Source organism: Cheilinus undulatus, linkage group 17 (assembly GCF_018320785.1).
Source record: "Cheilinus undulatus linkage group 17, ASM1832078v1, whole genome shotgun sequence".
Taxonomy (NCBI): domain Eukaryota; kingdom Metazoa; phylum Chordata; class Actinopteri; order Labriformes; family Labridae; genus Cheilinus; species Cheilinus undulatus.
Window position 1 is genome coordinate 2,341,652 of NC_054881.1, and position 12,042 is coordinate 2,353,693.

The window sequence follows — 12,042 nt, forward strand, 5'->3', positions numbered from 1 at the left end:
CATCCCTGTTGGCTCTAATCAATCAGTGATCAATACTGAAACAGATCAGAGAAAGTTGCTGCAGTAAGGATTACTGTAAAGTTGAGCTGAGTTTGTTTAGTCTCTCTGAGAATGATAAAGTTGAGCTGAGTTTGTTTAGTCTCTCTGAGAATGATAAAGTTGAGCTGAGTTTGTTTAGTCTCTCTGAGAATGATAAAGTTGAGCTGAGTTTGTTTAGTCTCTCTGAGAATGATAAAGTTCAGCTGAGTTTGTTCAGTCTCTCTGAGAATGATAAAGTTCACATCAGTGAGCGTAAAGTTCAGGCTGCTTTACAGGAATGTCAGAGTGAGTTGGGGGGGTCCAGGCTATACAGACGGATAAATAGAGGAGAGTTTCAGTGACCAGGGACAGCTGCTGATCACTTCAACCACAGAAAACCCTCTCAGAGTAAGTCCTTTTACTCCACTAGCCTCTTTGGTTAAAGGGATATTCTGGAGTTTTTGATGCTGGCTTGTATAATGTACTGGACAATAGCAGTGGTATTATTGTCCTCTGGAGGGGAAGCATAGAGGGACATTTTTCCTTTATTGTCATTTTAAAATGCAGCCTAGAAACTCTTTGTCATATATCCTGATTTAGAGGGAACTTGAGAGGCACTTTGTCAGATTTAGTGTTTAGAGAGCACTGAGCTTATTTATGTCTACACCTAAAAGGTCACTAGGTCAATTCTGTCTCTTAAAGGGCACTGATTGTGTCTCTTTAGAGCAGGGATGAGAAAATTTGGTTATCAAGAGGGCTGCATTCATTTCACTGTCAATGCCAAAGGGCTGAACTGTTTCAGACTGTTGGATATTCTCAGTTTAAACGCTGTGATCATGTAGGCATACTGTGTTTTACACTATTATACTTGTATAATCCAGCTCAAAGGATGATTATGTAGGTATGTCGTGTTTTGCATATGTGAACTAGATAAAAATGCAATTTCACCTGAAATTGCGTGGGAGCTGAACTGTGGAAGAACTGCAGAAAACTGTTGGAAAGCAAATAAAAGCTGAAAATAGCATAAAATGCCATAAAAGTAGCAGAAAATGGCATTTAGTAGCTAAAATATGATTAAAGAAATACTTGAAAAAGCCTAAAATTAGCTGAAATTTGTATTCAATTGCTGATAATGCATAGAAAAATTGGTTCCTCAGGATGGAAATTTATGTTAGTGCAGCTGAACAGCTGTAGGGGTGTTGGTCACACTTTGAAGCTTACTGTGCAAAAACCTTCGATCCTTTGACCTGAAATTGTTTTTTGTGAGCAAGAGGAGACGTGTGGCTACATTTTTTTGTTTATATTATAACTGTGGACCAACTATTTTGTTCAGGAGAGCAGTGTGTCGAGGAAGTTCTGCCTCTATTTTAAAAATTATAAAAGTTAGAAATGTGAAAAGTCACAGCAGTCCAATGACGAAGAAACTGAGTTTTTTAAACTTTAAACGGTGTCGACACAAAAAAGTATGAAGGAGGAGATAGCCGGCAAAGAATAATAATGAAAAAAACTAAATGGCCGAAGCAAATATGACACTATTACACTTGTATAATGGTTGGCTGTCCTCAAACAGCCTTTGACTCCTGTTCTAGGTGGACAGATGTTTCCTGGACCAGTCAGTCATTAATGTGACATGGTGGGAGCGATGGACTGAGAGGTCTCACTCTTAACTCTGTAACTCTGCAAATACGTGCCGTATTAAAATATCACCCAAGGTTGCTTTTAACTCCTTCGTCTTTTTGTATAAGTTCTGTGGAGTAACGTAAAACACGACAATTACTGACAGAAATCAAAAGAAGAAGAAGTTGCTGATAATTTATTATACCGATATTCATGTTTTTAAACTCAAGTTCAAATAAAAATATTTCTTAAATAAGACACACACAGAATTAAATCTGTTTCAAGCTACTTCATCAACACACTTACTTGGTGTTTTACTTTGATTTTTGTTTTGTCTACTATAAAGAAAACAGTAACTCTCTATATACAGTGCTTAATAAATGTATTAGACCACCCTAACCCTAACCACAGTCAGGTTTATGCCACAGCTGCCCTAAATTAACAGCATTGGTAATTACCAAAATCATTTTTTATATTTCTGCAATGGTTAATACACCAATATGTAGAAGCTCTTTAACCCAAATGATATTTTAAATGCTAAAATAGTATTATTATTGTTATCCATGAATTTTCAAATTTACTGATTTACAAAAAACTGACAAAAATAGTAAACCACATTAATATTTCTGATTAATATGTCAAATTAACGTGGAGAGCTGACTGAAAATGAAAGAGTCCGCATTAAAGCACTTCATGATGCTGGATGGTCTCTGAGACAAATATGACAGGTGGTCTAATACATTTGTTAAGATCTGTATATGTAAATTAAAATATAAGTTAAAAAAAATACATAAATAATAATAAATTTAAAAATTAAGATAAAACACGAAAATTTTAATGAAGAAGATAAATAAAAATTTAAAAAATAAAATAAATAAATTAAAAAAAAAGAAATTAAGCATTGATAAATTTCAAATATATTTATAAAATCCATGCCCTCTATGACTAAGACATGGTACAGAGTTTTCAATCAAAATAATTTCCAAAAGAAAACTGTTAATGAAATCAAATGAAAAAAAAAAATCTCAAAGATAATCAATAATTGCCTAGTAAAAAACATTTAAAAAAAAACTGAAGTTAAATACAATTTTAAAAATTAAAAATGTGTCAGAAAGGGAAAAAAAGGAAATTTAGAATTTAATTAATACATTGCTAATGTTAATATAAAAGAATAGAAAATAAATATTTAACACAAATAAAAAAGAGATTAAAAATAAATTTAAAAATGAATTAAAAAATATATAGTAACTGCCAAAAAATGTAAATAAAAACTCAAATAGAAGAGATTCAGAAGTTACATTTTAATAAAAATTCTGCACATAAAGAGTTTAAAAAGAAATTTCAAAAGGAATTAAAAATTAAAAGTTAATACAAATAAAATAGAAATTTGGAAATAAAGGTTTGAATAGTTTGAATTAATCAAAAGACTCAATAAAATAAGTAATCCTTTATCAGCAGCTAGAGATCACAGAGAAATGTCTCTGTTGTCATGCTTTGATGGTATTCAGACTTTTTTTAAGGTTCATGATTTATGGCTATGTTGGTGTCGTCTCAAAATAAAATTAAACTAGAAAAGCACTTGGAGAGCGCAGACCTCCACTATTAGCCCTTTCTCCCAGCAGTAAAGAATCCTTTAAAAAGGTCCTGGATCCAGCCAGTAATCCGGTTCACTCCCAGAATCTAATCAGCTCTTCCTTATGCCATTTCTGACATTTCCTGAAAATTTCACCAAAATCTGTCCACAACTTTTTGAGTTATGTTGCTAACAAACTAACAAACCCTGCCGATCACATGACCTCCTTGGAGGAGGTAAAAATAAACCTGGGGTCCAGATTTAAAGCTGTGGGGGTCTGGTGTGGCCCAGGGTCCATCAGATAGAGACTGATTCAGGGCATTTTTATTCATTAGTACCTTGAACTGATCTAACGGACGCTCCTGTGTTACTGATGTGTTCCAGGCAGTCATGTGGAGGTCAGTCCTGGTGCTCAGTTTGCTCTGTTGGGGGACCGACGGGGCAGTGACCTGCAAAGACGCGAGAAACAACGCAGTACCCTGGTAAATAATCCCACAGGCCTGATGAAGTGGTCCTTTTCCACTGAGATAAACAGATTAACAGTCAGCGCCCACGTTTGTCTTTGCTGCCTTTGACAAAGCTGCTGGAAGGAAATCTGTCAGACCTCAAACTCAGAGAGAAAAATCTGTGTGGTGGAGCTTTGGTTAAAAATGTTCAACAGTTTTATTTTTTGAATCCGTACATTAACGTCAGCCTACAGGCAGTGAGAGTTTGAAACAGAGCTGTGTCTGGTTCAGAGGTGTCAATGACGAAGTAAAAACACTTCGTTACCTTACTTAAGTAGAAATTTTGTGTATCTGTACTTTACTGGAGTAATTATTTTTCAGCCTACTTTTTACTTCTACTCATTACATTTTCACGCAATTATCTGTTCTTCCTACTCCTTGCATTTTAAAAATAGCCTTGTTACTCCTGTGTTATTTCGGCTTGTTTTCATTCCAGCTTGTCATCGTTCAAAAAAACACAAAGAAAAACTAGGGCTGCAAAGCCGCACTGAAGGGCCCTTGCACCCTGGCACATGTTGGGGTGTGGCGCAACCGCCAGTGTGTGGCAATAGTGGAGTGTTGGCAGACCTGTGCAGTGTGCAGCAACACTCCAGAGAGACCATGGAGATTGTCCTCTGAGCGTCCTTGCACTGAAAAAAATAAGCACAGTGCACTTTGTCTATGAGATAGTCCTGACCCTCAACAGTAGTAATATGTCAGAGGTGGATGTTGATGTGTAGAAATGATGAGGGAAGGACTATTCATCATGTAAAATTGAGTAAAGATAGCAATTGTTATTTCTGAGGTGTAATTGCATCTTACAGTAGGGGGCGCTACAGCAAAACCATGAAATTAACATTGAAATTTGCAGAGAGGCAGACCCTGATCATACATGTGAAATTTGAAGGCCTTTGTGTGTTTCATATGAGAGTTACACCCACTTTCTGTGTCATGGCGAAGGATCAAAATGGCCACCATGGCCACTGGGGCATCTGTTAATGAGTCATGGCAATATTAGGACAGATACTGATGAGTCTAGGTGAAAATCAGAGCATGATAGGTTCTAAACAGTAAGCAAAATACAGAAATGACCCACTTCCTGTCTGAGGCAAAGGATCAAAATGGCCGCCATGGCCACTGGGTCATCTAGGAATGATACATGTCCATGTTGGGAAAGATATTGAGGGCTTTAGGTCAAAATCAGAGCATGATAGATTGAACAGAGTAAGAATATCACAGAAATGACCCCGTCCTGTCCAGTGGCGAAGGATCAAAATGGCCGCCATGGCCACTGGGATGCCTGTAAATGAAAGGGCGTGTTCAGTGTGATACTGATGTGTTGCCATAACATGCTGAAGGCCATAGAATGATGTCCTCCAAAATCACATCAGTTTTCAGTGAATAAATGTCAAAAAAGAGGCATTATTTTGAAATAGTGGCGGAGCTGATGGACTTCCTGTTGGGATTTTAGCATGGGTCCAAGAGGCTTTTTTGTAGGTGTGGTCATGGTGCATGTCCTGCCTGAAGATCATCGGCCTAAGTTTTACGGTGTTTGGGGGCTGAAGTTTTAAAGTGAGAAAAGTGGAAAAAGTGACTAAATCAATGTTGTTTTGTCAGAAGGGGGCGGAGCTATTGATTTCTGATGCTGGTGCATGATTTGATAGAGGGTCCATGGGTGATCATCTCTGAGAAGTTTGCCGATGATTGGTGAAAGCACTGAAAAGTTATGGACAACACCTGTTGTTTTGCACCATGTTTTTTGAGAAAAATGGTGAAAATAGTAGTTGTCAAAGTTTGGGCTCTTACAACGGCCACGCCCCCCGGTGAAAACTCCTGCAGCTGAGATCTCCATTTTGTGTAGTTTTAGGAAATACCACTCTGGAGTCCAGGAGGTAAGTCCCCTCGGACGAGTTCATTCAGATGCGAGGACTGTAAATTGACCAAAAAACAGCCAAATTTGGACACTTTTCCTTTATAATGTCACTTCCTGTGCATTTTAGAGGATGGTCCCAAGAGGATTTTTGGTCCCAAGTATCATGTATGTTGCTCAAACTTGTGGACGGGGCTCCTGAATTCCAGCGAAAACCAGGTTTTGGTGCCCCTGAGGGGCACTTTTTTTTTTAACAAGATGAATGGAACCACCAGAATAGGAAACTTTTCACCAGGATCTAACACGCCACCAAATTTGGTCAGTTTTGGAGCATGTTGAGGCCCCCAAAACTCAAAAGTTGTGATAAAAAAAAACCAAAGGACTCCTACAGATACAATAAGGCTCTCGCACTGGCCAGTGCTCGGGCCCTAAATATAACATTATAGTCATTATGGCCTTTAGAAAAATGTTTTTTTGGGGAGGTGGGGTAGTGAACTATAGGCCCCTGTGGCGCGGCCTAAGCTTTTGTCCTTAATAGCGTTTTTTCTATCTTACATTACTTTTACTTTTATACTTTAAGTAGTTCAGAAACCAGTACTTTTATACTTTTACTTGAGTAAAAAACTTGAGTTGGTACTTCAACTTCTCCAGAAGTCTTTTTAAACCCTAGTATCTAAACTTCTACCTGAGTAATGAATGTGAATCCTTTTGACACCTCTGGTCTGGTTCAGGTACATCCTGTATAAGGCCCCCTCCCTACAGGCCAAGTACCTGACCGGTCTGGAGTACCTGTACATCGATTCAACTACATCGACAGATGTCGATCCACAGCGCTACAATAACATCGCTGACAGAAACGGCGTCCTGGCAAACACTCTGCAGCCCATGTTCACTCCCATCAGATCCATGGTGAGATAACACACTGAGCATGCTCACACTCGTCTACCTGGGTTCAGAGAGTTAGACAGTTGGTGAGACTGATACTACATTTAATAACTGGTGGTAAAGTTGTCCCCTTCTGGCTCCGCCCACAGGGGGGCCAAACTGGGGGCCCATGGAGGTCAGGAAAGCCATGGTCCACTGTGATAGCCATGTTTTATTTCTAATATGAATAATAACCACTCTTAATAAAGCAGCAATAACAACAATACTAAGACTAGGAAAGTCAGACTCCACGGCCAAGATATGACGTCCACAAACGTCAGGATGCCCAAGAATAAGGCAGAGAAAACTGAACAAACTTAAAAGAAGCAACACAAAAACTGAGCACCGGCAAAAATGGGTTAGGAGTGGCTAAAGAGAGGCAGCATGGGTTTAAAGAGGAAAAATATGTGTTCAAACAGACAAAAATGAAATAACAGTGGCCAAAAGTGGGTTAAGAAAATCAAAAAAGGGTAAAAAAAAAAAAAAAAAAAAGGGATGAAATGAATGGAGAAAAGCGGTTAAAGAGTGCAAATATTGGTTAAATATGACAAAAATGGAAAAACAGTGGCAAAATAGTCCAAGGACCAAAAGAAGTGAAAAAAAGTGGTTGAAGAGGGGAAAGGGGGGTGATATGGGCAGAAATGGGTTTAAACAGTCAAAAATGGGTTACCAGTCCTAAAAACAGGCTGGGAAGTTGGCTAAAAGCCAAAATGGGTAAAAATGGTGACAAGTAGTTAAAGAGTTCAAAAATGGGTTTGTAGTGGCAAAAATGGTGGAAAATAGTTGTGAAAAGTGATTAAAGAGAAACAAATGGGTTTAAAGAGACACAATTTAAACAGCAGCAAAAAGACGTGTTAAAGAAGGCAAAACGCAGGACTGATGGGTTTTAGGTGGCAAAAAGTGATGGAGAAAAAAAGTGGTTAAAGAGAAACAAAATTGGTTGACAAAAATGGGTGGGGAAAAAATGGCCTCAGAAAGGTAAAAAGTGGCAAATGGGTAAAAGGGGGATACAAATCATCATTTAGATGAGTGTAAAGGGGCTTAAAAGCTGCTATAAAGGTGAATAAAATAAACGTCCCTGTCTAAAGCTGTTCCTAAACCAGTAAAGGTCTTCTGGTCCTCTGAACCCTAGTCCAGTCAGCAGTCTTCACCGTGGTCACAGCTGTGTGTGCTGAACCAGTCACAGACTAAAGGCTCAGGAAACATTTTCAGCAATATTCTGATATTCTGGGTTTTTGATTTTCATGAGCAGTACGCTGATGATAATCTAGTTTTTGACAAACACCTGTCCCTCACCTAAAAGAGAAGCTAACATAGATGTGTCTGCAGGGAAGTGAACATTATCTCTGCCTGCTGAACGTGGAATAACATTCATTCTAATCTGAAGCTGATCTTCTGTCCTGTTCTTCTCGTTTTCTCTCATTTCAGCCGGCTACCTTTGGATTCATCAGCTACAGCGATCAGCCTCCAGGAAGCAGAGCTAGTGACAAGTTTGGCCACAGTAAAGGTAAAAATCACCTGTGGGACCGTCCTGTCATTTCATCCCCAGCAGATGGATGAGCATTAGCACCCCATCCTAGAACAGGCCTGGATCAGTGTGATTTAAGGAGAAGGGGGTGGGGCTACCTATGGGCGGGGTTAAGCTGGACTACAGGATGGTAAAATGTGGTGAGAACTGTAGCAATTTGCAAAGATGTACAGTGCTGTGGAACAGTTTCTTCACACTACTTTAAACCCATGTTCACAACTTAAGTCCATTTTAGCTACTTCTTTATGCTACATAAAACCCATGTTCACAACTTAAGTCCATTTTAGCTACTTCTTTATGCTACATAAAACCCATGTTCACTACTTAAGTCCATTTTAGCTACTTCTTTATGCTACATAAAACCCATGTTCACTACTTAAGTCCATTTTAGCTACTTCTTTATGCTACATAAAACCCATGTTCACTACTTAAGTCCATTTTAGCTACTTCTTTATGCTACATAAAACCCATGTTCACAACTTAAGTCCATTTTAGCTACTTCTTTATGCTACATAAAACCCATGTTCACTACTTAAGTCCATTTTAGCTACTTCTTTATGCTACATAAAACCCATGTTCACTACTTAAGTCCATTTTAGCTACTTCTTTATGCTACATAAAACCCATGTTCACAACTTAAGTCCATTTTAGCTACTTCTTTATGCTACATAAAACCCATGTTCACTACTTTAGTCCATTTTAGCTACTTCTTTATGCTACATAAAACCCATGTTCACTACTTAAGTCCATTTTAGCTACTTCTTTATGCTACATAAAACCCATGTTCACTACTTTAGTCCATTTTAGCTACTTCTTTATGCTACATAAAACCCATGTTCACTACTTTAGTCCATTTTAGCTACTTCTTTATGCTACTTTGAACCCACGTTCAGCACTTTAGTCCATTTTAGCTACCTCTTTATGCTACATAAAACCCATGTTCACTACTTAAGTCCATTTTAGCTACTTCTTTTGGCTACTTTGAACCCACGTTCAGCACTTTAGTCCATTTTAGCTACTTCTTTTGGCTACTTTGAACCCATGTTCAGTGCTTTAGTCCATTTTAGCTACTTCTTTTGGCTACTTTGAACCCATGTTCAGCACTTTAGTCCATTTTAGCTACTTCTTTTGGCTACTTTGAACCCATGTTCAGTGCTTTAGTCCATTTTAGCTACTTCTTTTGGCTACTTTGAACCCATGTTCAGCACTTTAGTACATTTTAGCTACTTCTTTTGGCTACTTTGAACCCACGTTCAGTGCTTTAGTCCATTTTAGCTACTTCTTTTGGCTACTTTGAACCCACGTTCAGTGCTTTAGTCCATTTTAGCTACTTCTTTTGGCTACTTTGAACCCACGTTCAGTGCTTTAGTCCATTTTAGCTATCTTTTTTGCCACTTTAAGCCATTTTTGGCTCATTTTAACCCATTTTTGATGCTTTTGGCCATTACTACCTTTTTTGTAACTTTTGGCCACATTTTACTAATTTTTGCCACTATTTTCCTCTTCTTTAGTGGCCCATTTTAGCTACTTAATTTTATCAATTTCAACTCTGTTTTGCTGCTTTCTATCCCTGTTTTTCACCTTTATTCAAATTCCCCCTTTATTCCCCCTGCTTATACATTCATACAGTATGTAATGCCAGTCTGTATTTAGGCTCATTAATGTGACCTCAGCTCTAACTCTTCTGGTTCTCCAGGGGTCCTGATGATGGATAAAACCAGCACTGGAGTCTGGCTCTTTCACAGCACACCTCAGTTCCCTTTCAGGAGAGACCGGGATCATTTCTGGCCTGACAGCGGAACGACTAACGCCCAGATCTTTCTCTGTGTCACATTCCCCTACAGCGAGTTCAGTAAGATAGGTAAAAAAAACCCTGAGTGTGTAGATACAGGCCTTGTTGGTTGAACTGAAGGTCGCTGTAAACACCCTGTGTTCATGTTTCCAGGCACACATCTGCAGTACATCAGAGCTTACCCGTTTGAGCATGATCTGCCAGCGGACTTTCATCAAGAACTTCGGGACGCTGTGAACTGGGTCTCAGCTCAGCCATCCAATAACTTCATGACGTTGATGTCAACCGACCCGTTTCAGAGATTTTCCAGCATCGCTAAACGCACATCAGAGCAGCCAAAAGGTGAGGTAGGCTGGGTTCCTGTTCAGCCAAGTTATGACCAAGGATTTGCAACAAGATGAGACCACTTTAGGGCCGGATCAGACTGCACAAAGTCAGCCCAGTGCAGTCTTGGATGCTGGTTTAGTGTAGATGCTAGAGCAGGCGCCCACATACAGACTCAGATTCAGTCTGGACTAGAGTTCACCAGAAGGCATGAGGGAGACTCCATGGTCAAGAGGAAGAAAGTTCTTTGGTCTGATGAGACCAGAATGGAGACTCCAAACACTGACATCACCACAAACACACCATCCCCACTGTGGAGCACACTGGTGGCAGCATCATGCTTTAGGGATGCTTCTCAGCAGCATTGTGACATGGGGATGCTTCTCAGCAGCATCACGCTGTGGGGATGCTTCTCAGCAGCTGGAAGGCTTGTAAAGGTGGAGGGTAAATAAATGAGGAACATACAGGAAAATCCTGGAAGACAATCTTATTCAATCTGAATGTTTTAACCACATTTTAACACATTTTTTTTGCTACTTTTAACCTTTTTTTTGTTTTTTGCCCTCATTTGCTACTTTCTGCCCACTTTAACTGATTTCAGCTACTTTTTTTCCAATTTTGTCACTTTTTGGCCACATTAATCCATTTTTGCCCCTTTTCATCACTGTTGTTGCCAGTTGTGGCCCATTTTTTGCTGCTTAATTTTACTACTTTGTTCCCAGTTCTGCTGCTTTTCTAACTGTTTTATGCTGTAAACATGAAGAATTTCTTGCCCTTCATGTCCCAACCAGCAGCATTATTGACCCAAACACATGGCAGATACCTCAGAGTGTCCGTACTTTTGGAGAACTTCATGGTGGAGGTGGTGTAAGGAGTGGGGTGATGAACCAGCATGTAAACATCACTGAAGCTACTCCCTCGCTGGGACTTCCCTGATTTCACTGACTTAAATAGAGGCAAACGTGACAAACGTGTACATGAATATCTTCATCTATTACTGCTGCAGCTCTACGTAGTGGTCAGTGGTAGCTGTGAGCGTCCTCTTTCTCCTCCTCCAGAGGTCACATGACTGAAGCTATGAGTTTAACTCACTAGATGTAAAGTAACTCGTGTCTTTCTTCTTACAGACGGAGATCTTTACGTCACCCTTGCACAAAGACTCAACAGTGACGTTCACGTCTAGACGTGGGGCGGCCAGCGTGAACGTGCACGTTCGTTTTGCTCTGCTGGTTATAAGAAAGTGTTGAACGTCAAGAGTATCTCGACCTCCCTGGGTGACTGGGAGCCTGGGAACGACCACTCTAAGTGGTGTGTGACTAAGAGCCAAAATATCCCACGGGTCTGTATCGGTGATGTAAACAGGGCGACGACACAGTACCTGAGGTGGGGGGGTGCTCTGTGCGTTGAAAACGAGGGGACAAGAAACATCTTCCTGCAGTTTGCTGGGGCACCTGAGGGCTGCCCAGCTTTAGACTCAGTGATAGAGTTCTTTGGCTTTAAATGGTGAGTCCAAGTGACAGAGTCTCTTTGTTATTGGTTAGAAACTATTAAGATAGCTGAATGTTTGACTAACTTCTATTGATCTAGACCACTGATACTCAACCCGTGGCTCTGGGGCCACATGTGGCTCATTTGTGATGATTTGTGGCTCTTTTATGTCTTAATTTGAAATATTTTTCCAGAACAAACCTTAAAAAGTAAAATTTTACCTCAAAAATTATCTATTAATCATGACGTTAATACGCTGGTTTCCCACACTTATACAGTAGGTTTTAATGTTCAAACTTTCCCTTTTTTTGTAATTTTTTGTCCCTGTTTTTACTTTTTTTGTCACTTTTAATCAGTGTCTGCTGCTTTTAGCCTATTTTTACCACTCCTTGTAGTTACTTTTTGACCATAATTGCCACTTTG

General features: G+C 39.4%; 1 protein-coding gene across 1 annotated transcript; it reads left to right on the forward strand.

Annotated features, from left to right (window-relative positions):
• The first annotated feature begins 303 nt into the window (after positions 1-303).
• On the forward strand, positions 304-11,588 carry LOC121524687 (deoxyribonuclease-2-alpha-like). The gene is made up of 7 exons (XM_041810151.1): positions 304-426; positions 3,593-3,690; positions 6,295-6,472; positions 7,916-7,994; positions 9,712-9,876; positions 9,961-10,149; positions 11,259-11,588. Exons 2-7 carry the CDS (start codon positions 3,599-3,601, stop codon positions 11,312-11,314), a joined length of 759 nt encoding a protein of 252 aa, XP_041666085.1. The 5' UTR covers positions 304-426; positions 3,593-3,598; the 3' UTR covers positions 11,315-11,588.
• Positions 11,589-12,042: the final 454 nt, after the last annotated feature.

What these genes read in the sequence shown, in the direction of transcription:
- LOC121524687 (XM_041810151.1), top strand. Translation starts at nt 3,599, where the DNA reads ATGTGGAGGTCAGTCCTGGTGCTCAGTTTGCTCTGTTGGGGGACCGAC. An exon ending in AGAAACAACGCAGTACCCTG is followed by an intron (nt 3,691 to 6,294) that starts GTAAATAATCCC and finishes GGTCTGGTTCAG; the next exon opens with GTACATCCTGTATAAGGCCC. An exon ending in CAGCGAGTTCAGTAAGATAG is followed by an intron (nt 9,877 to 9,960) that starts GTAAAAAAAACC and finishes TCATGTTTCCAG; the next exon opens with GCACACATCTGCAGTACATC.